This window comes from Mustela putorius, unplaced genomic scaffold, assembly GCF_011764305.1.
Source record: "Mustela putorius furo isolate JIRA1106 unplaced genomic scaffold, ASM1176430v1.1 tig00003901_pilon_pilon_pilon, whole genome shotgun sequence".
Taxonomy (NCBI): Eukaryota; Metazoa; Chordata; class Mammalia; order Carnivora; family Mustelidae; genus Mustela; species Mustela putorius.
The window spans coordinates 8541234-8565962 of record NW_025422049.1 but is presented as its reverse complement, the minus strand read 5'-3'; the positions used below and the strand labels follow the sequence as shown (position 1 = coordinate 8565962).

Genomic DNA, 24729 nt, shown 5'->3' with positions numbered 1-24729 from the left:
AGCTTTCTGCTTTTTATGTTCCCAAACCGTTGCCTCTTTCTGTTTTTAAAAGGGCCCTGTCCCCACCCCCACCAGGTTTCATTCAACTAATCGAGTTGCCCATTTCGTGCCAAGTACCCTGTTACACCGTGTGCTTCAAGGGAAGGGGTGGAAGACAGAAGCTGGGCCACCTTGCAGCCTGAAATCTCATTCAGATGTGAAGATTAGGCTACTCCTTTTTCTGAGTTAAAACGGGTTTGATGCCAAGAGGAAACCGTCCAGAGCCTGGTTAAAGCTTCGATCTCAAATAGCTCAACTCCCTGCCATTCAGAGTGAAATCAACATTGTATTGATTACATGTAAAATGATATTATAGTAAGGCAGGACTTGGGTCTAAAAACTTTTCAAATCTAGCTGGCATATTGAGAAACCACATTACATAAAAGGCGCCATTTAAGATGGTGGGGCGTGGTGGTTACAGGCACCCAGCCAGCAGGGGTGGTGGCAGGTGAACCCCATGGGTTTGTTCCCCTACTTCTATCCAGGCCCCCACCCCCCCACAGAGGCACTGTGTTCTCTCCATGGTTTCCGTACCTCCCAAATCTGGCTGTGCATGCCACGTTCACCTTACTACCTCAGAGGGCCAAAGAGGCTAATCCAAGATCTAGAACAAGCATCAGGACAGCCCTTGCTGTTTTGGAGAGCGCTCTGCGACCATCCTGCCCTCCCCCCACCCCACAACAAGGACCCTTTCAGCTGTAAGGGAACCAGATGGAACTAAGGTACAGCCTTTCTTATAGAACACTGGGAGGCAGCTTGCACGCTTCACGTCAAAACGCAGTAACTCTGGACTGATCAGGGACCAAGCAGTGAAACCCTTAGCTTCTCCGACTAAAACCCCCGCCCCAACCTACACCCTCGCTGACATCAGGAGATTGTAGAACTCCTCCACCAGGTGCTACAGGGGTGAAGGGAAAAGCCACTGGGTCCATTTCGCTGCCTTCTAAGATTATTGATGAAACCTTTGCCGAAGGGAGGATAGTCTTCAGTCCAAATATTGTTATTTCAATTTATCCAAAATGAAGATAAAACCGTGATCTCCAAGTGCATGAGCTCTGACATAGTCTGTTCCCAGACCTCGGCATCACGGAGGGAAAAGTCATGAAGAGGCCATATCAAAACCGGATGTGTGTGTCTATTTTCATGGAAAATGCTGGAGATGTGGGACATCCTAGCCAACGTGCGTGGCAAATGAACAGGCTCTAGTCACCTTGACCATTTTATTTTTAATATATCTGAAAATTAAATATGTACTATTTCTCTAACAATGCAAATGAGACAAAGGGTTGGCATCAGGAGTGCAAAGCAGCTTACTATAAGTAGAAACTCACCCCCCGCCCCATGGAATTATTAGCATTTATTTAAAACATTGTAGACAGTCTCACAACAAATAAAAATACATTTATTTGGTTCTTACTTTCAAAATTACCAGGTTATGTGGCTTTCTACCTGAGAAATTCAAACAAATTGAACAAAAAGACATCGACAGGTTTTTAGTTTTCTTGAAGCGCTATTAGCAGCACATACAAGGGAAACACAAGAAAACACCTATTTAAAAAGACAGAGTTTAAAGTTCAGGCCCTTACTTACTTAATAGGTCATAGAAAAAAGATGAGAAAATACTCTTGCACCACTTAAAGAACAGCACAATGAAGAAGAACAGTGTTAATTAATAGAAAGTGATCACAATATTTTCGGTTCTATTTCATTCCTTACTAAGCCACTCATTCCACTGAAAAGTACAGGATAAATTGTTCTTTTCCTCATTTAAGGCCTACACACACACACACACACACACACACACAAAGGTTTATTCAAATCTAAAACACATTACCACAAGACATATAAAAATCCAAAGTTGTACAGAACGTAAACATGAAACCAGTATTTTTACTTACTTCTAGGCCCCAGGATGGTATTTAGCAAACAAACAAAACCAGACAAAATATTAGATAGAAGTGACTTAGCACCGGTTCTATTGTCCCCCTCAAAAAAAATTGCACATGCTGTATTCCGTATTTTTTTTTTATGTCTGGTTACTGAGAAGCAAATTGTTTTCATGCCCAAAAATCTCTGCAAAGAAAAATTATCGAATGGCAGAAGAAATGAAGATTTGTTTTCAAAACAAGCACAACTGCTTTCCATTACAAACTCATAATGTTCTTTGTTTCAGTGGCATGAAACATGAAAAAAAAAATAAGGAGCAAGGGTCTCACTGGAGGAGAAAAAAATACCTAGTTACCAAAAGTTGTCTGACAAAACACAAGCTCTTAGCACTTTAAAAGGCTACTCTGGGCAACAGTACTTTGAACATTAATAGTCCTTGCTAGTGAAAAGGCACTCACCCCACGAGCCATTTTTTCAGATGTGACAAGCCAAGCCTAGTGGTGATGGTAGAGTCACTAGCTTGAAGTGGAACTGAACACGAGGAAGTCCACAAATCATTCGTTGGTTACCGTCTCGTTAATAATAAGCATGACCTGCTACGTTACATTCATTTTTTTGAACTTCTGCATGAACTAGTGTATCTCTATTAAATGCGATTAGAAGAGATCAATGAAACAATGTGCGGTTCTTACTTTCGGTGAATTAGAAGATCGCGTGGCCCCTTCAGCTATCAGGCTGGTTCTGAGCACAGGACGTGCCTTGTCATTCGGGGCAACCCCACTGACTGGCATCCCACCCTTGGCCCTAACAGCTGGTACTTATCTACAGAACGTCAAGTTAAGACTGAAATGAACCACGCCCTATAAAAACACGGCCTTCCACTACTTCTGTGAATGGAAATCTCCTTTTCCTGCCGCAGCCAGTCTAACCTCATTGATGTCTTCCACTGCCGGGTCAGGTATAAGCTTTGTTGGTAAAAAAAAAAAAAAAAAAAAAAAAGAAGGTCATCTACTGCCTCTGGGGTCCTAAATCCTATATAAGGCAGAAGGAATCAGCCGAGCTTTCAATAGAACATGCGCTGCATTGAGATGTAAGTCTTTACGAATCTATAAAATATCTCCATTTAAAAACATATTCAAGAAGTCCAAAACCAGTAGGTAAAAAGATAAATTGCTTCTGTTAAGAGATTACAAATCCTACACACATACCGATTTTTTCCCCAGCTAGAAAACTAGGGCTTTGCCCTTGACTCCTCCTAACTCCATGGCATTACAGAGGATCGAGGAGGCACTTGTTCGTGTTTGATAAAAGTCAGTTTGGGGATAGTCAGTGGCTTTTTACAAACTGATGTCACCCAACCCTGAGTGAAAGAATTACAGAACCTGAAACGGATTACTGCCGTGTCCCAGCTTCCGAAGAGACATTCATGGCACCCCGGGATCTTTCCATCTTGCCTTTTGCAAATCCCACTGGTTATTTTGCTTCAGTGCTCTTGCTTTTCGACGATGGAATGACATGGGATACTTCTAAAAACAGCTCTGTGAATGGTCCGCTATCTGTTTAAGCCTCAAGAGACAATCCGAGGCCCTTTCCGTGGATTGTTCCGAGTTTTGTTTCACAAAGGACAATTCTCTAGAGTACTGTGAACACACTGATGAAATTAATTTCCTCCTGGTGGGTGGTCATGAAACCATCGGTGTCACAAATGAGTCTGTGATGTGTCCTAACTGTCATGTCTTCTGCTACCTGTCGTTATGTCTGGATAAAAGGAAAGTTTTGTGGCCACACCTAGCTTTTCTGACCAAATCCAAGCATGGGTGAAAAGATCCTAGTTCAGCTGCCGTTGTCCCCTTTGAAGGTAACGGACACTAAATGATGGTGTTCTAACAGCTAGAGAGCCGCAAGGGGGCTATTGACTCCACGCCATGTCCATTTGCTTTCTGGCTGGCACTGGTCTCAGGTTGCAGCTGCACTGTACAAAAGTCTATCCTTGGATCAAGCTGTACAGGCATGTGGTTTTACCAACCCTTGGAATCTGGATGTTTCTTATTTCCAAAGTTTACCAACACACCTGCAGTCATTTATGCTTTATACTTTGGCGAGGGAAACAAGGTTTTGCCTTTGACCTTGCCCAAGCTTTTAAGTGCTGCTCTCTTGCTCTGTAGTTCCTAACTACATTAGCTGTATTTGGTTTTAAGTGTTCTATCCTGCACATTGTTTGCTGAGAATGAGGGGGTTTCTGATCTATGAGGCCTTTAAAACATCTGAAAATACAAAGAACTAGCGTAGCCATTTCCAAAATAGCTTCCATAGTTGAGGTGCTCCTGACTGTCATGTCTAATATAATAATTACCAGAATTCAGCGTGGGATCTCTAGAACGCGCGTGTCTTTTAAACCTTCTGACCTCCTGGTTATATTCTGACTTCCATGGGGTCTCTCTTCTTTGGGCCAAATTCCCCACGTAGAAAACGTGACCACTTTTGGCTGATGCTACGGGCACACGAGCGGACCCGTAGTTCGCCTGCTGGCCAGATGTGCTGTCGCCGAGCCTCCTCCTCTTCCTTGTGATGTGGTCTAACAGACCTCCAGGACCCGATCTGCCGAGCAAGTATTTGGGGACTGCTGTTGCCCTCCTTTTGGTGGTGCTCTTCTCATTCTTAATGGAATGGTTTTCGCCCTCCAGCCACGAACATCTCCATTCACACCTGGACCTCTCGCCTGGTTTCCCCAGCTTGGGTTTGGAGGAGCTGTGCTCCCCATGGCGGCTCCACTTTGAATACAAGGCCTGCGGACTTGCCCTAATTTCTCGAACACTAGTGGTGAGGTCGTCATCATCAAGAGATCTTTTTTCTGGGGAGCTATCATATGTGGCCACAGACCTCTCTTCCTCCTCTTTGTTTACGCTAAGGGTTTCACTGAAGCATTCGGAATCACTACTGATTTCCTCTAAGAAATCTGTCAACTCCAGATCTAAGACGGCTGACCTCCTAGGTGAGGAAACTTGGCTGTGACTTGGGGAGTTGGAATCTCTGAGCTGGTGAGCTTGCATCTTTTCTAACAGATGGCTCTTTCCATCAGCTGGGGACAGGTGATCACCAGCGTCGCTGACTGTGTCCTTACAATGATTTTTCAACTCCTCGGTACATTCTTTGGCATGATTCACTTTTCCTCTCTTTTGTGGTTTAAGCTCAGGATCCTGAGTACAAACCTCGGATGGGGTTTCATCTTCTTGAACCCGTTCTCTTGCTGCCAGGTTTTGCATTTGGCTCGGACTGGTGGAGTGATGCTTCCGTTTTCTCAGATTGATCTGAAATCCGTTTCCCTTAGCACGGACAGCCCTCTGCCACTGACATGGGATTGCTAGATGACTTGGTTCTAGGCAGATGCGGGCATACTCTGGAGTTTGATAGTAGTTTAATAGGTAATCAATAAATTCATCTGTTTCATAGATCTTCTGTTTCTTGCCGTGGCCTGGCTCAGATAATCTAGAAGCATTGGATTTGTTAGAACTGCACTGGTCTTCTCCCTCAAGAGACTGATCTTGAATCATCACATTCTGCAAAGAATTCTGGTCAGAGACCAAACTGTGACCGTAGCCCTCGGTTAATAACTTTCCAGTTCTCTCTTTTCTAGCTGAGTATCTTTTTTTTTTTCTCCCAAGGTGGTGGGAAGATTTACGTAAGTGAGCCCTAGTTCTTTTCTTCATTTTTTGTTTTCCTTTATTGTCTGACTTGGCAACCTGATATTTTGGCATTTCCTCCTGATTTTGAAGATACTGGGTGTTTAACTCTTCTTGCTTCAGCATTTCCAGCGTGTTCCCTGGAGCCTGGTTCTCTCTGGGGCTTGCATCATCTACCCCCTGTGGGTTAAACTGTGTGGATCCCTTTAAAGAGAAAGGTTAAAAATCTCAACATGAAAAACCTCACAGTGCAACAGTCTCAAAGAAGATGGGGCTTTCTGGCATGGTTCTGAAGAGGTTTCTAACATGTAAGGTAGATCCAAATTAGGAACGATATTGCCCGGAGGAAAGAGGACGTACGGGATTCAATCTCTCAGGCGAACGTAAGCTGTGTTTCTGAGGTCTGTGTGCATGATTTATGTACCTTCAAAACACATGACCGCTTTTTTTTTAATCTGTTCACAAACTGGTGAGGACTTCTGGTTCCAGGTCTTAGGCTAGGGGCTGGGGATAGTGAGAGGAATAAGAAATGCTCTACAGCCTTCCCAGAAAATCCTAGAACAGGAAATGTGTGTCTCAAAGGGAATCAGCTGGCTTACAAGAGAGCCTGCCTGTTTGTCAGCCCAGTCCCTTCCCATGGGTTAGCTGGAAAGGATGTCCCTGAGCTGCCCCCCTTCTTCTGCTTCAGTTGAAAGAGAGGCTGCAGGTAGAAAGTGTGGCCATGGCAATGGGTCTGCCTATGCCGTCTGCTCTGCAGAACCGCAGGCAGGTGAAAGGTGGCCCATGGGTCCCACCCCACTGGGAGCGATCACACTGTGCTCTCACTGACACAGGGGCGCACCTCGGGACAGTGCCTACCCATGACCCGGGACTTGAACCTGGGGGCTGTGTCATCAATGTCAGGCCCCATCAATGGGAGGCAAGAGTTAGGCACCACATACATTTAAGGAGACAAATTCATAGAAAGGAGTCACCCTGGGCACCTGGGTGGCTCAGTTGGTTAAGCATCTGCCTTCAGCTGAGGTCATGATCCCCAGGGCCCTGGGATCTAGTCCCATATTGGGCTCCCTGCTCAGTTGGGGAGTCTGCTTCTCCCTCTGACCTCTCCCCTCTCATGCCCCCCCCCAAATAAATTTTAAAAAAAATCTTTTAAAAAATGCTTTAAGTGGCCAATTTAAAGAAAGAAAGAAGTCACCGCCGGAGGCCATTACAGTAAATTAAAAGATCCAGTGAGACTCATTGTGAGTGTAAATGTGAGATTCTTCTGACCCTGACTTCACTAAGTCTGGCAGTCCACACTCATGAGAGAAAGGCCAGAAATGCAAATAGCCATCAAAGTCCCTCTATCTGATCCTGATGTCACTCACTCTGTGTATTTGAAAACCCCAAAGATGCATTTTTAAATGAACCGCCTGGGAACCTTTCTGGCCTTTCCTCCAGGCCATCTGCGGAGTCTGATTATCTTTAGGAGGTCAGTAAAGTGGGGCAAACAAACAAACAACAATTAAAAAAAAATCCTGAAACTCCAAAACTGGAAACTCTCCAAACCAAACAAAATGCTCTGTGATGTCAGAAATTCCTTAGCAAATAGTTGAAGACCAGACTAATGGGTGCTCGCTACACAAAGGTCTCCGTCCAAGGCTCTTCCTTCCCATCCAGACCCGTTGCAGATGAATGGACAAGTCGAGTTAATGGAAGACTCCTACCAACCTCACACCCATGCCATCTGTCCCCCGCCTCTCCCCGGGGTATGAGGGGCCTAGAAGGATAGATTCAGTAGCTATCCTGCTCTGGGATGCACCGTCCCAAGACCGCAGGGCTAAGACAGCCTGTTGAAGACAAACCCCAAAGAAGGCAAACGATCTTCCATGGAGTCAATTTCAAATGGGCCACAGTGTCAGTGTCAAAGTGCGTCTCTAAGCGATCAGGTACCTACCGACAGTGAAGACGGACGGAGCAAGAGCCTTACAGCAATTTTCCTCAAGAGTACCCGCAGCAGCCGGAGGGCCTCCACCCGCCTCTGGGCCAGCAGGTACTTCCTCTCCTCCCACTCCTCCGAAGAGTCGGGCTCCCGGGCGCTTTCCACGGGGGCTCGGGCCTTTGGTTTCCTGCGCCGGTGTCTGTCTCTCTCTTTCGGGCCTCGTCTCCTCATCCTGGCCTTCTTCCTCTTTTCCTGGGCTCTCCTCTCCTCCTCTTTTCTTTTTCTGGACAACGATTAAGAGTCAGTCATTCAGAAGGCACTGGCTCTCCTTCTAGCTCCTTCCCCACTGCTGCAGGGAGGGTGGATGGGTTAGGTTTCCCGGAATCACGCAGTGCTAACCCCGGGGTCTGACACGCAGAGCTAACCCCGGAGTCTGTCTTAGGGACTAAGACACCATGGGCGCATCAGTCAAAGGGGAAGGACCCAAAACTGAGCTGGTACAGGAGAGAGTATATAAAAAGAAGGCTACAGAATTCAAAGAAGGGGTTTCTCAAAGTCCCCGCTTTGTCAGACCACCAGCAGTCCAGCTTGTGGATTTAGCTGTCATAGCTGTCATTTCATTTCTCTCGAGATCAAAAAGCTTCCATGGAGTTGACTTTCTATAGGCTTAATAAAGGGAAGTCAAGGTACTCAGAAACTCTCACGGCTGAGTACTGGCCCTTGGCACCTATGACCTAACACAGGGCCTGGCATGGAAGAATATGGACTGTTGTCCCCAAAATTCAACTGTTTTGCTTGGGCCCTTATGAACCGTGGTGAAGGGGAAGGAAGGGACAATTACCTGAGTGAGGACTTCGCCAGAAGCTGGAAGATTATCTCAACTACATGTTTAGTCTGGAAATTTGGGAGAACAGTTGCCTTGACCGGGCTCAAACTCTGGCCGAGTTTCACAGACATGATGTCAAGCAACTCCTATTCACCCCACCAGCCAAAAAAAATAAAAGACACACGGAAGGGGACTCTTTATCTCCTTTTTTGAATAACTATAATTTATACGAAAGACTGAAAGAGTAAACACGTGAGGGGAAGGGCCAAGAGGCCAAACTGGTTTTGAGAGCCCATTTGTACTTCTTGGCAAACCTTTGGCAATCCAATAGCCCTTTCTAGGCTCAAGTCCCTAAATTAGAAAACAAGGATAAGCTCAAAGAAATCAACATGGAGGCTCCTCAAATTCACCAAAAGAACTTAAGCCAACAAGAAACAGAAGGCCAAGAAATCCATGCCTTCCTGCTGAGGGGCTGGTTTGACTGTTGACCATTTTGTGGAAGAAAATCTCTCCCCAACCTAAAAAGAATTTTTTTTTCCATTTTAAATTAATAGGCAAGGTAAATTTGGGCAAATTGGGGGTGAACGGGTCAACTTTTTAATTTGGGTGGGCTAGGATTTTCAGTGTAAAAGCCGAGATCCCTTTATTTATTTATTTTTAAAAATAATTTCTTCCCAGGTATCTTGACCTAGCTCGCTACCTATTGTCCCTGAGAAGTTGTTTTTTAAGTTTCTCATCTTTCAACCACACTTTGGTCTTGTAACAGCACAGCCGGAAGACTGTACCAATTCTGGCCACTCCCACCTCAAGGTCACCCATCTAGGGCAGCCATTCACCCGAAGGGATAAGCCCACACGTCAGAAGTGAAAACCCCCCTTGGTCAACGTCAGTCGCCTCACCTTGCAGCCTCCTCCTCATCTCGCTTTACTTTCTTCCTTTCTTCCTCTAGCTCTTGTAACTTCAGCCTTTCTTGATTTCTCCTTCTGATAGCCCCTTCGCTGAAATGTTTGGTCGTGTCAAACATAACCTGTGCACAAAACAATTCAGACTCTCATTAGGAAAGCCTGCCTGAGGCCTGGGTGTTGTTCTAGGCCAGCAAGATGAAACCAGTGTGTACTGAACAATTCAAAACTCGATGAATTCAAAATGTCCTCTCCCCATTACTGTTCTGCTGTTTCCTGGGCATCTGCTCAACAGCTCTGTGGGTTCTAGAACCGTCTTTGGCAGAACCTTTCAGGAGCTCTCACATGGCCCCATCGCCAAGTCTTTATGGGCACAGGCTGTGAAGGATGTGAATTAATTCCCTCGGGCTTGTTATAAAAATCAACTGAGTTCAGGTATTTTAGTCGCCAGAGACAAAAAAAGACAATAAATAAATAAATATTTCAAATGTGGGGGATGAGGGTAGAGGAAGGATTGGGGAAGCAAAGATTCAAGAGAACTGACCTACTGGGATCCGAGATTGGACTGTAGTGATTACTGAGCTACTTTGCAAATCCCCCAAATAAAGTAAAAGCCCTCTCGAGGCACTCCAAGAGAATTTGCTTGAAAAATAAAAGGAGGTAAAAATAGCCCTTTAAATGGGCACAAGAAGTCTAAACACCAAATTCACGATCATAGCCACCTCTGCGGGGTGGGAGGGAGACGGTATGTAATGTAACAGGGAAGATTTTCAAGCCAACGGGTACCTGGGTGGTCACTAGAGCATGTGTTTTATCTTTTGTCTGGCTGAATAGCTCATAATTTTAAAAAAAGATATATTTTAGCATAAGTAGTTTCACACATCTCACACACACACAGACACACACGCACACGTAGGAAGCTATTGAAGGCGAAAGTCCAAATTCATGCTCAAGGCTAAGTGAGAGAATAAGGAATGTTTAGCCCCATCTTTTCCTCTGCTGGAGTAAGAGGTCACAAAGGAGATGGGGTGGCCTGACTGGAGAGACAGGACGATCTCAAAAGGAAAGGATCCCAGTTTCCTGAGCTTATGTTCCAGCAATTCACCTGACAGACATTCCTGAAAATGCAAGCTGTTGCCCCCAAGAGTAAAGGGGGGTAAACTACTCTCCTGTGGGGTCAAACTGCATGGATCCTCTCTCTCTCAGCAACTCAGGTGGAACAAGCCTAGGAGATAGCTCCATAAGGGTCAGAAGAATTCCTCAGCGCCCCAAGAAGTTGGCACAGAGCCCCGGATGATAAGAACCAACCCTTCCAAACCACAGTCGGCAGAAGAATGTCCACATCAGGATTAGTTTTCTTCTTAAACATCCATTTCTGAATGACAACACAAATCTCTACATCAGCCATTGCTCAGAGCCTAATGGGGGGGGGGGGTCTAAGGAAATTTGTTCTAGAGGCTTCCTTCCAGCTTTTGCTCGGGACCACCTGAACAGTGGGAAATGAAAGAAATCCTGGCTCCTTCTTACCTTGATGTTACAGGCCAGAGCTTTCCCATCATCTCCTTTCAGCATCAGCTTCATCCCTCGAAGGGACTCCATGGCTTTTGCGAAGTCCGTTGACTCCTGGTACTGTACGAAGGCCTCAAATGTCTGCAAGCCGAAGCTGAAACCCCCGAAGTTTCCACTGGTCATCACTTCCCTGTAGGGGTCCAGCATAGGGATGTCCACGTTCTTGATCTTTCCAAAGCTCTCAAAAACCACCCGAAGGATCTCTTCACAGGGCTTCTCCCCACTGGAACCTTTGGGCGCAAACCATTTGCAGGGCAAGCCAGCGAAATAGATAGAATCTGGGCTCTTATCCTGGTCCTGCTCTTCGGCCCCATCGCTCACTGAGGCCTCCTTTTCCCTGGGGAAGCGTTCCCACTCTCCCTGGGCATCTGTAGCCACGACTTTTAAGTCCGTTTTCAAGCCATTCAGCTTGATGATCTTCCCATGTAACTTGGCCTTCAAGATCTGAACCAGACTACGCGTCTCGGCTTCGCCCTCAAATCGGATGAAGTCCTTTGTGCTCTTGGAGAGCCGAACGGTGGTAAACTGGTCAGGGCAAATCAGGCTCTTCAGCTGGTCCAGAACTTCCCAGTTGGAGAAGGGCCTCGTCGGCTCTGAACTTTCTGGGAGCAAGACATTGATCATCAGTTTCGCGATGGGCTTGAGGTAAAGGTGCTGAGCGGCACACAGCTCTGTGGCCTCGGAGTTATCGTACACCACGGTGACCGTCATGGTAGCCCCCGGAAACCTGAGAGGGCCAAAGAGAACATTTTCATACAGATGGTGCAAAACACGGACTTGGATCTTGAATAGTGCTAGCACTCCCAGACTTCCACTCAATTAGTAAGGGAAAGAGAGTACTCTGGGGAGAACTGAGACAATAGCATCTGTCTGCTTACTGGGTTTCAGAGTTTTCAAAGAGTTTCCATATACAGTGGACTCTTGAACAGTACGGGGGCAAGGGGCATCAACCCCCCACCCCTGTGCAGTCCAAAATCCATGTATAACTTGTGACTCCCTCCAAAACTTAACTCCTAATAGCCTTCTATGGACCAGAAGCCTTACCAATAACAAAAACAACGGAGTAACAGCCACTGGGTATGTTACACACATGCTATTTGGTATTCTTACAATGAAGTAAGCAAGAGAAAAGAACATGTTTTGGGGGTTTTTTTTCCTAAAGATTTTACTTGTTTATTTGAGAGAGAGCGTGTGAGAGAGAATGAGCATGAGAAGTGGGAGGGTCAGCGGGAGAAGCAGACTCTCTGCTGAGCAGGGAGCCCGATATGGGACTTGATCCCGAGACTCCAGGATCATGACCCAAGTTGAAGGCAGTCGCTTAACCAACTGAGCCACCCAGGCATCCCAGAAAAGAACATGTTATTAAGAAAACCATAAGGAAAGGCGAGAAAAATGGGGGTGCCTGCCCTGGCTTTGTTGGTGGAGTGTGCCCCTCTTGACCTCAGTGTCGTGAGTTCGAACCCCACATTGGGGGTAGAGATCACTTTTTTTAAAAAAATCATAAGGAAAAATACATTTACACCACTGTGTTTATCGAAAAAAAAAAAAAAACCACATATAAGTGGACCTGTGCAGTTCAAACTCATGCTGTTTCCAAGGGTCAAATGTACTGCTGTTCAGCTTCCTTCACTGAAAAATAGAGATTCTAGGATTTCCAAGAGGTTTTGTTGAGCAAGTACATGTGAAATCCTTAGGATAGCACCTGGCACACAGGAATTTCTCAATAAACACAAACTATATTGATTATTTATTCGTGGCAATAGTCTCACTTTATCTCATCTGATTCGTGAAGCAACCTGTGAGTAGGCATTGCCTGTTTTTACAGATGGGGAAATTCACACAGATTCAGGAAAATGAAATGACTTGCCCACACATTGAGACCACAGGATGCCAAGTCTATTGAGTGATGCTCTCAAAGGCAGAATACCGTAAGAACTGGCTGGGGTGCTACAGAAACAGGGCATTCACGAACACGCACCTGACTTTGCATTCTAGGACGTACGTGGACACATCGGCTCGGATGCCTCCAGTCTATTGACATGCAATAAACTGAACTCTAAGTTCAAGTACAGGAGAGACAACCTCCTCTAATGAGTGACCAAATGAATCTGCCCTCTATTCTGGGACTGGAAAACCTCCCAAACCTGAGTGCTGGCTGGCATTTCCTATTAACAAACTTTCTCAAGCTGCCCTGAGGTGAGTAAGATCGCTAATACTGGGAATTGAGGATTTCTGCTCCTATTTGCTGACTTCAAAGAGCACTTCCCAATAAAGGAGTTCTTCCTGAAGTGTATATATTCAGAGTCCATATAACCCGAGCTTCTCACTAATATCAACTTCAGAGAGGTTTAGACTCAAACATATACAGGTAGCTGATGGAAATTTTAACACAAAATTTACTATTAAAACTTAGTTAACTTTATAGGTGCACAATTTTTAAAAAATTTTTTATTTAAATTCAATTTAGTTCATATATAGTGTATTATTAGTTTCAGGGGTAGAATTTAGTGATCCGTCAGGTACATATAATAATTCATTTACAAAATAACTGTCCATAAAGGACAAGCCATATCAATTTCCTTGGGTTTATATAAGCTGGTTTTTTTTTAAAGGCCTCCAAAGGCTGTATCTAAGATACTAAGGTACTAAGAATTCTTATAATAGCAACACTGAACTGGGATGTTATGAAAACAAGCATGTTTTCTTTCTCCTAAAACATTAACAAAATAGCAAAACGAAGAAGAAAATTCAGTTTTGCTGTAATTTGCAACCTAAATAAGAGTTAACACTAAGCTCCTTTAGGAGAAAAATTAATTTGATATCCAACTACAATATACTGAATTCCAAAATTTATCTATAGTCAATGGGTATTTGTTTATACAACCTAATTTAAAGCAACGGCTTTTTTTTTTTTTAAGATTTTATTTATTTGATAGAGGGAAAGTGAGAGAGCCACGAGATAGGGGAGGGCCAGAGGGAGGAGCAGAGTCCCCCGCTGAAATACTAGACCCTAGGACCCCGAGATCATGACCCGGAGCCGAAGGCAGACGCTTAACCGACTGAGCCACCCAGGCTCCCTTAAAGCAACAACTTTTAAAAAAAAAACATTCCAGAAAAAAAATAAACACAAAATAGTTAACCACTTCAAAGTAATCAGGTTTGTCATGCTCTTCCCAATTATTCCAGTGCTATTGCCTTTGTGTTAAACATCTCAGAATGTTTCCTTTCTGATGGATTTCAAAGTCTGGGTTGATGGATGTCAATTTTGAAATTCTTTTTCTCATGGCTTTGATATTTAGAAATTGTCAACAATTACCTAGAATCAAGAATGTTGCATAAAATGGGTAACTAAAAAGCAAACTGATTTTCTGGGCACCTGGGTGGCTCAGTCAGTCAAGCATCAGCCTTTGGCTCAGGTCATGAACCTGGAGTCTCCGGATCAAGTCCCACGTGCGGCTCCCCACTCAGCAGGGAGTCTGCTTCTCCCTCTGACCTTCCCCCCCTCTCCTGCTTTCTCTCTCTGTGTCTCTCAAATAAATAAATAAAATCTTTTTAAAAAACTGATTTTCTTAATTGGCTTATAACCACCTCCCCTAAAAGGAGATTCTAATAAAGGCTCTAATTCTTTCTTTTTTAATTCATTCATACATTGTTGGATGAGTTTAGAGCTTTGAAAGATGACACCTCTGAAGGACAACATTCATTTGGATGTCATGGTAGAACAGTTACAAAAATAATCCCAGGTCACCACCCAGCCCCATAGCCATACTCTGCAATGTGACTTCAAGTCATTGCTGCTGAGAGATAGACTCTGTTTCCCCCCAGTTTTTGAATGTAAGCTGACTTTCCCCACACACACACCACTAGAATGTGGCAAAAGTGACAGAATGCCAGTTCTAGGCCTAGGTCTCAAGTGGCCCTTAATCTCCTGGAACTGCCATTCCGGGAGCACACGCCTGAGCTGGCCTGCGGGAGGATTCTGGACCAAATGGAAAAGAGCCCCCTGGTGGCAGATGAGACATCCTCATTGAGCCAGATCCCGGCCAACCCACCACCTGACCATGAACCCCTGAGCGAGCCCAACAGTCCAGCCAACCTATAGACCTGGGAGAAATAATAAATCACTATTATTTAAGCCACTAAGTTTGGGGCTGGTTTGTTACACAATAGCTAACTGATACAAACATCTAGCTCTTAATTAGTTTCAAGATACACAATTCCACTAATAGTTTTACACAAATGAATACAAATAATAAAAACCAATTTTTGGGAGAGTTTTGGGGAGAAAAACACAGGCACCTTCATATCTTGCTTAAGATAATGTACTTCATTCTTTCCTAGAATAATTTAGCAAAACAAACCAAGACTCATAAAAAGGCTCATCTCCTCAGACCAAGAAACCTGCCCTAGAAACTTATCCTAGAGAAATAATCAAAAATAAGAAAAAAAATATGGGGCACCTAGCTGGCTTAGTAGGTAAAGCGTGGACTCTAGATCTCAGGGGTGTGATTTCAAGCCCCGTGTTGGGCATGGAGCCTACTTAAAAAAAAAAAAAAATGCTCAAAGCTGCTTATTACAGTGTCATTTGGATATAATTTTGTCCAAACCATGTATATATGGGAGTAAAGTCCAGAAATTGTTATGACTTTTTGTATAGTAGTTTAAATAAAACGTTCTGCTAATGTAATGCAACTTACAACTGATGCGTTTTTAGCCACTCATTTCAAATGGATCTTCTTTAAAAAGTTCTTCTGCTTAAGGGGCGCCTGGGTGGCTCAGTCGTTGAGCATCTGCCTTCAGCTCAGGTCATGACCCCAGGGTCCTGGGATTGAGCCCCACATCGGGCTCCCTGCTCTTCGGGGATTCTGCTTCTCCCTCTCCCACTCTCCACTTGTATTCCCTCTCTAACTGTCTCACTCTGTCAAATAAATAAATAAAATCTTTAAAAAAATAAAAATTAAAAGTTCTGCTTAAAATTAAATTCACAAAGACTACTAAAAACCATCACTTTTGAGATTTACTGTATGCCTCATGTCCCTCACAAGGGTGATTTCTACAGACTAAAGCAAGTGTCGATATTTTAGCCAGATGTCTCCATTTTCCTGCAATGTCAAAAAGGCTCTTATCAAATTTGGAGAGAAATGAGTCAAATACTATGGCAGGTGTAGATGAGCTCTTCTTGGGATGAGAGAACAAAGAACCAATCACCATGGAAAGTCAACATTTGGCAGTCACTTAGCAGAGGAGGCCTCGGCAAGAAGACAGGAGCAGCCAGACGCGTCAGAGTGAGGAAAGAGGGTTAGTCAATGGTACTAACTATTCCTAAGAGGCCAAGTAAGATGAGAATAGAGAAACATCCACTGAATTTTTTATTTTATTTTATTTATTTATTTGACAGAGAGTGAGAGAGAACACTAGCAGACAGAGCAGCAGGCAGAGGGAGAGGGAGAAGCAGGCACCCCACCAAGCAAGGAGCCCGACATGGAGCTCGATCCCAGGACCCTGGGATCATGACCCAAGCCGAAGGCAGTTGCCCAACCAACCGAGCCACCCAGGCACCCCTCCACTGAATTTTTTTAAATTTATTTTTAAGCAGTCTCTATACCCAATGTGGGACTTGAACTCACAACCCTGAGATCGAGGGCCACATGCTCCACCAACTGAGCCGGCCAGGTACCCCAAGAAGTGTCCAATGAATTTTGCAGCATAGAGGCTCTTGAGGGCAAAAACCCAAACTATAGTAAGTTGAAGTTTTAAAAAGAAGTAGAGAAGCAGGGAGAGTGTGTGGATTATGATTTTAGGAAATGGAGCAGGAGTGCCTGGCTGGCTTAGTCAGAAGAGCATGGGACTCTTGATCTCAGGGTTGTGAGTTCAAGCCCCACACTGGGCAGAGAGCTCACTATTTAAAAAAAAAAAAAAAAAAAGGAAAAAAAGAAGGAGAGAGAAAGAAAGGGGGCAATATTAGGAGCATGTTATAGGGTCAGTTAAGGCTTTAAGGATCAGGGGATATACTGTATGAGAAAGTGATTTGGATTGTAACTTGCTATGTACATGTAAAGAGAAATCCAGAAAGAAGATGGCCAGGGACACAGCCCTGGGGAACACCCTCATTTAGAGAGTAGGGAAAGAGACTCGGAGGTGTTCAGCTCAAGACAGATGAGCATGTCTTCTGCTCTATGTAATTCCTTCGGTGCTGGGGTTTTAAGAAGGATTGTCTGGACTCCCCGACCTCAAGCACTTTATGGTCTATTGCTGTGTTTCACAAAATATAGTCGTGTGAATCACCTGCATCCAGATAGGCTTGTCTTTTTTTTTTAAATTTATTTATTTGACAGAGAGACAGTGAGAGCAGGAACGCAAACAAGGGGAGTGGGAGAGAGAGAAGCAGGCTTCCCGCCGAGCCAGGAGCCCAATGTGGGGCTTGATCCCAGGACCCTGAGATCATGACCTGAGCCAAAGGCAGACGCTTAATGACTGAGCCACCCAGGGCCCCCCAGATAGGCTTGTCTTAAATAAAAATCCAGGGTCCCACCTCAGGCCTCCTGAGTCAGAATTTTGGGGGATGATGCCAAGAATTGGAAAACCACTGTTCTAGAAATGTTTTGTTTATGAAGGGTATTACCATAATTTCTAGAACCGCTCCTCTCATGGAGGGTCTGGGTTATTTTCACTTTGTTTCTCTTGTGGATACTGCCAGCATGGACGCTGAGGTAGTACCCAGCATAGGGATAAGACTGTGGGTTCCAGAATAGCACTGCTGGGATTTAAGCCCCAACTCTTATCACTTACTAGCTCTGTGATTCGGGGAAAACTGTGTAAGTCCTCTATACTTTGGTGTGTTCATTTTAGTATAGTATCACAATCACAGCGTGTAATTTAGCTGATGCAAGGACTAACAGAGTAACTAATTGTAATGTGCTTAAAATGGTGCCTGGCACATGATAAGCACTTAATAAATGTGGGCCATTATTATTATTATTAATACATATCTTTGTGAATCTAGAGTCAGAGTTCTGCTAATTACTGCCCTAGGATAAAATCCCAGCATGGGATGATGGCATACGTTCCTTGGTGACAGATGGGGACAATACTTGTTGTGGTGAGCACTGAGTCACATAGAGAATTGGTGAATCGATATGTTATATATCTGAAGCTAATATAGCATGGTATGTTAATTACACTACAATTAAAAACTTGTAGAATATATATATAGAGAGAGAGAGAGCACGTGCACATGCGGGGTGGGGGGTGGAGGGGTGCGACCAGGTGGTGCAGTCAGTTAAGTGTCTGACTCTTGATTTCAGCGCTCAGGTCATGATCTCAGGGTCATGAGATCGAGCCCTGTATCAGGCTCCACACTGGGTTTGGCACCTGCTTGAGATTCTCTCTCTCCCTCTCCCTCTGCACCCATCCCTCTACTATAGATATATCTATATAGGACCTAGTCTGTACCAAGAAGTAGGCTTTTTACGTATGTCATGGATTCAATGGCTTCAATGCTGTAGGGATGTCACTGGCAACTTCTGACAGATCACTAAAAATTAACTAGACAGTGCCTAGCTTACAGGTGCCCAATAATTCCTGTTGTGATGCTTTCTCCTTAAGGAGACCTCAGCCAAAAACTAACAAAAAACAAAGGGCGAAGAGGAGGATTGCCACCATGAAGACAGGAAGGAGAGACAGAGGGAGGAGGAAGGAGGAGAAGGGAAATGGAGGGGAAGAAAGGGAGGCAGGACGGGAGGGAGGACTACTTCTGAGCTTCCTAACATGGAAGGACACCGGTGATACTTATTACAGGGAAAAACGAAAAGCAAGTTACAAGGCTGGGAGCCTGGGTGGCTCAGTCGGTGAAGCATCTGCCTTCCGCTCAGGTCATGGTCCCAGGGTCCTGGGATCGAGTCCCGCGAGGAGTCTGCTCCTCCCTCTGCCCCTCCCCCTGCTCGTGCTCTTTCTCTCAAATAAATAAATAAAATCTTAAAAAAAAAAACAGGATAATAATGTACAATGTGATCTTGTTTTTTAAAAGTCATATAATAAAGTAATGAAATATCAGTACACATGCATGGGTGTGTCCATGCCTTCTGCACATAAAGTCTGTGAAGAGCGACATCCCACTGTGAACACACTTTCCCCTGCGAAATGAACTGACAGTAGAGGAAAGGAATGGGTTTGCCCTTTTCACTCTGTACGCTTACTGCTTTGATTTTGGGGTACTTGCAATAAGCATGTGTTCATTTTGTATTAAAGCTGTTTGGGGTTTTGGGTTTTTTTATTTTTTTTTTTAAAGATTTTATTTATTCATTTGACAGAGAGAAATCACAAGTAGATGGAGAGGCAGGCAGAGAGAGAGAGAGGGGGAAGCAGGCTCCCTGCTGAGCAGAGAGCCCGATGCGGGCCTCGATCCCAAGACCCTGAGATCATGACCTGAGCCGAAGGCAGCGGCTTAACCCACTGAGCCACCCAGGCGCCCGGGGTTTTGGGTGTTTTAAAAAAAATTTTTAGGTAGGTTCCATACCCCATGTGGGGCTTGAACTCACAACCCTGAGATTAAGAGTCACACGCTCTACTGACTGAGCCAGCCCAGTGCCCACGGCTAATATTAAAATTGTTTATGAAAAAGAGGAAACTCACATGATGATAAACAATGAAAAGTAAGCAGTTCACAGATGCTGATCTAAACTTGCCCAGAAAGGATCAAAACAGCCATGAAACAGCATCTCCAGCCGGAGACACCCCTCCATCTGCCATCACCAGAAAGGCCCACAGGCACCTGCACCCACAACCAACGTCTACGTGGGTTATGACCGAAGCCTGGAAGATTAGATCATCGGATAACGAGGAAGCACTTGGCCATGTTTCATAACATAACACACTGCACTTGTACCAAAACACTTTGATGAGTTTTGACCTAGGTTCACAAACCTACGGAACCATCACCACAATCAAGACAGTGAAAATGCTCGCCAACCCCCCAGTAGCTCCTCGTAACCCTTCCCCCGCCCCCAGCAACCACTGATCTGGCTGCAGAATGTTTAAGTCACAACTGATTTATTTTAGAGCAAAAGCACATGGATGTTTCTGGAAAACATTCAGAGTTACATGTAGCACCAACTAACAGATGCTTTCTTTGAAGTCACGATAGTTTCTCAACTCCAAGGTTCAATGTGCCAAGTCCCTGAATCTAGTTAAAACTGCAGAGGGCCCATGGGTGCTGGGGGACTGGGGTCGCTGAGTAATGCACAGGAAAGAGGCCACTTGCTGGGCTGAGCACAGGTGTTGTATGCAACTGACGAATCCCTAAATTCTACCCCTGAAACTAATAATATACTGCATGTTAACTAAATTTAATTTAAATTAAAAAATGTTTTAAAAAGCTGTACAGGGCCCTACTTTGCTCTTGAAAAATAGATCTAAGAAGGCTTATGCTTTCCCCCATACAATCCCTGTCTTTGACCCTGTTTAAACCAAATAAACATTCAGAAGACAATCTGTTCTAATGAGAAAATTATTTAGTAGAATAAATAGAATATAGCTCCATACTGTATGCATATTTATACACAGGAATATAACTATATCTAATTAAAATAGATGGAATCACTGAGATCAAGTTGTTAGGCCATGACAAAATTGGTTCTCTAGCACAACCTAATTGGCTTTAAATTCCTCTTTCATATATCTGTGCTTCCACTGACAGTGATGGTAGAATTCACTGACAATTTTCCCATCATTTTCACCCATCACTGTCAGCAGCCCGGATCACTTTATTCGACAAAGGTTTGAGAGCTTTGTATCAACCAAGCCCAGATGGCAAGGAACGCCATAATTAGGCCTCCACAGATTTTGAAAGCTGAATTTTAATAGTAATTTTAACTCTTCTCACATTCCCTTGTGTTCCACCATGACCTCCCCAATCTCCCCCTCTACCCCACCCCATGCCCACACCTTTCTTCTAGTCCTGTGATTAAAAGCAACACTTCTGGGGTGCCTAGGTGGCTCAGTAGGTTAAAGCCTCTGTCTTCGGCTCAGGTCATGATCTCAGGGTCCTGGGATCGAGCCCCGCATCGGCCTCTCTGCTCAGAAGGGAGCCTGCTTCCTCCTCTCTCTCTGCCTGCCTCTCTGCCTACTTGTGATCTCTGTCTGTCAAATAAAATAAATAAAATCTTAAAAAAATAAATAAAAGCAACACTTTGGAGGAAGCTTACTCTTTAACACCTTTGCAGGGTCAAACAAGAGCTCCTCCAACCTTCAAAAATGATAGTCATTCAGTAATGTTTACACAGCATGCATTCCAGCCGTATCTTGTGTACATACGCATTTCACTCAACCTGCTCCCAATGCCAGAATGTTTCTAGCAGATTCGCAGAGAAAAAGACTGCTTTCTCTAGTCACCAGTCTGCCTCACCCTCCTAGTCTCCATACCTAGTGGCAAAACTGACCAAACAGCATAGGATAAGAGAATAGAAAAAAAGAAACTGGTCTTGGGATGTCTCCACAATTGTAAAAAGGTTCTTTTGACCAGCAGTGAATATTACAGAAATTCTGCCAGGTCTGCATCCAAAGCCACTCTGACACCTTCTTTCACTTCAGAAGATACTCAGAGAGAGTCCTCTGTTCTACCTCAGGCTTTTTTTTTTTAAGATTTTCATTCATTTTATTTGACAGAAAGAGAGACAGCGAGAGAGGGAACACAAGCAGGGGGAGTGGGAGAGGGAGAAGCAGGCTCTCCACTGAGCAGAGAGCCCCACGCAGGGCTCAATCCCAGGACCCCAAGATCATGACCTGAGCCGAAGGCAGACACTTAACGACTGAGCCACCCAGGTGCCCCATGTCTTGGGGCTTTTAGATCAGACGTATAACTTTACAACCTTAAAAGCATTTCAATCATAAGCTAAGGATGTGTCATTCACCCTCTCTTGCTTTTCCTCACGCTCACAAATATTTGCTATCAGAGTGCTAGAAAGGCCGTGTCAATGAGGCGTGTTTTTTTAAAAACAGTGGGAGAAAAAAAAGGAAATGGACAATCTGCACAACTGCATATCCTCTTTCTGTTTCCTTCCAGGCCTCTGAACTTTAAAGTTAGTCATTTTGAACACATGTAAGATGGATAAGATTATATCAATGTATTTATAGTCAATGGGGCAGCCAAAATGTATTCAGGTCAAAGCCTCCTGGCCACTTTCCAGTTTCCTGGCTAGTACAGAGTCACAGGGAATCTTGAACAAAGAGAAATATTCCCTAGCTCTCTAGTCAAGAGGTCACGGATAAACATTCACGTGTCTGACGCATCATTAACCCAAACCACAACTTTCAAACTGAGGCTGACCATATGCTCTGATCTTGACATAATCAAAGATCACATCATTAAAATGAGTGGCACTCAGTGTTGCAATAGCAGGAACAGAGCCCATGCGGGGCCCATCAAATGACTGCAAGTCAATTAGTGGGGCACTGGGGGCTTTGGGGACAGACAGAAAGGGACTTCTGGGGACCCACAGCCATGTAGCAATGATAAATTAGTGATGACCACAGGATTCTGGAGTCCTGCTGAGGGAGAATCTCAACGAAGATCTGCTCTAAGGGAGAGTTCAGTTGGAATATTTTTTTAAATTATTAAGTTTCAGGTGTATGACCCTGTCATTTGACATCTGTTCGCACTACAAAGTGACAGCTCCCAAAAATCTTATTACCATCCATCACGTACACTTGGCCCCCTGTACCCCTTTTGCTCCTCTCCCATCCCCCTTCCCCTCTCGTAACCACTCATCTGTTCTCCGTATCTAGGAATTTGGTTTTGCTTTGTTTTATTCTGCTTGTCTTCATGTGGCTTGGTTTTTAGATTCGACTTATAAGTGGTATCAAAGGGTATTTGTCTTTCTCCTTCTGACTTATTTCACTGAGCATAATATCCTCCAGGTCCATCCATGTTGTTAAAAATGGCAAGATCTCATTCTTTTTTACGGCTGAGTAGTATTCCTGTGTGTGTGTGTGTGTGTGCGTGTGTGCGCGTGTGCACGCGCGCACGCGTGTACATGCACATGAGTCTCTCCTGCTATCCCATGACAGGCACGGGACAGGTTTTGCCTATCCCGTGCGTCTCATGACATCATCAGTGTTTTCCTTCTCCAGGTTATCCTTCCCATCTGAAAATGACCAGCAAAACCCCGCCCACTCATCGCCCCCTACAGGGGAAAAGCAAGCCTTACATGGGACAGGGCTTTGCACAACTGAGCAGTTCCTGAGAGCTGCAGTTATCTCCCAACCTCTTCATAATCCCAAGGTGAACTTATTTGACCACAAGTCCTACAGAAGACGATATTCCCCAATACCTTCAGGTGGAAATGTGATCAAGGAAGGACCGACTGGAGAAGCCACAGTTTGTGGGAACTCATCACGGTAGCCTGCTACGTCGTGGCATCTGAACCGCGGGGACACTGTCAGAGAGAAAGGGGAATGGAGTCAAAAGCAGGTGAAATGGTCTGAAAGAATAAGGCACCTGGATATTGACGACTTTGGGCACAGAGAGCACTGAGATTTACAGCTGTGCTTACAGACCATCACGACCTCACTTTTGTACCTGTTTAATAGCAACATGGTCAATGTGCTTCTCCTTTTCCACAGCCGCTGCAAATTTCTGTGGAAACTCTATATAGGGAGAAGCTCTATATGGAAGTACTGGAGAGACTTGCTGTGTGTTTGGTTAGCTAATTCCCTGCCTCTGAGGATTTGCATTTTCTAATTGTTCTTTTTTTTTTTTAAGATTTTATTTATTTATTTGACAGAGACACAGCAAGAGAGGGAACACAAGCAAGGAGAGTTGGGGAAGGAGATGCAGGCTTCCCGCTGAGCAAGGAACCCAATGCAGGGCTTGATCCCAGGACCCTAGGATCACGACCCAAGCCAAAGACAGATGCTAAAAGACTGAGCCACCCAGGCGCGCCCCAATTATTCTTTTTGACTGAAAGAGCATTCCTTCCGAAGGGGTACCACTGCTACTCTATTCTACCGCCATGGGAAAGGGGACCACTATGAACTTCTTTGTTCACGTCTCTTAACACATCGTTTCCTCAAAACATGTCACCACATCGAAGGGCAGGAATGGGCTTATATAGCTCATGACAGATTGGCCAACTGATCCTGTGAAAGATGATGGCACTTTATCGTGACATCGGCAGTATTAAAGGGCCCACCTGAAATGACTGGAGTTTGCACTTCATTTTTTATGCTTTTAAATAGAAATCAAAGGTTGGATCCCGGCCCATGTTGATAATCCACAGCCTGTTCGATGTCCCCAGGCTGAAGGTCCCATTCATCTCTCAAGCTAATAAGTACAACAGAACTCTTACGTTCCATGGCCCCGCAATCTGCTCTCTGCCCTCGCTTGCCCCCCGCACCCAGTGATTCCCATGTCCTGAACCACAGCCACCCTCCTCCCAGGCGCTCAGTCTCGAAACCAGGAGCTGTCCCTCCCTTCCCCTCACATTCGACCTTTGAGCCGAGTCCTCCTGACCCCAGCTTTGCCACATTCCAAGGCCACATCCACCACTGCGGCTGCCCCCACAGCCAGCTGGGGTGCAAGCCCGCGCCATCTGGAATGTGGCTTACTGCCACAGCCTCCCAACTAGTCTCTCCTGCTCTCCCGCCCCCACAGAGTCTCTGCTAAGTGACAGGCAAAATGGTCTTTTTTTAAACCTCAAATCAGATCGTGTCACTCTGTTCAAAACCCTCCGATGGCTTCTCATCATGCTCCGAACACCATTCAAACGGCTAACCCTCAAAAGCCAGGCCCTGCTCACTTGCTTCTACTCATTTTGTACCCTTCTCCCCAACTGCTCTGGATCTCTGGCTTAAATATCACCTCCTCAGAGAAGTCTTCCCTGAGCACTCTCTTAAATAGCCCAGCCCCCT

The 24729-nt window shown here is 44.8% G+C and overlaps 1 protein-coding gene across 1 annotated transcript in view; it reads right to left on the bottom strand.

Annotated features, from left to right (window-relative positions):
• Window positions 1-1007: 1007 nt before the first annotated feature.
• The window catches only part of LOC101689447 (A-kinase anchor protein 17B), a 28627-nt gene continuing 4905 nt past the window's right edge, over window positions 1008-24729 (bottom strand). Inside the window, exons 3-7 of the mRNA XM_004762097.3 lie at window positions 23151-23255; window positions 10783-11551; window positions 9253-9380; window positions 7543-7810; window positions 1008-5810 (exon numbers count right to left, since the gene is read on the bottom strand). Of these exons, the coding sequence (XP_004762154.1) occupies window positions 4182-5810; window positions 7543-7810; window positions 9253-9380; window positions 10783-11535 (2778 nt within the window). The 5' untranslated portion in view covers window positions 11536-11551; window positions 23151-23255 and the 3' untranslated portion in view covers window positions 1008-4181. The remainder of the gene's footprint in view (window positions 5811-7542; window positions 7811-9252; window positions 9381-10782; window positions 11552-23150; window positions 23256-24729) is intronic.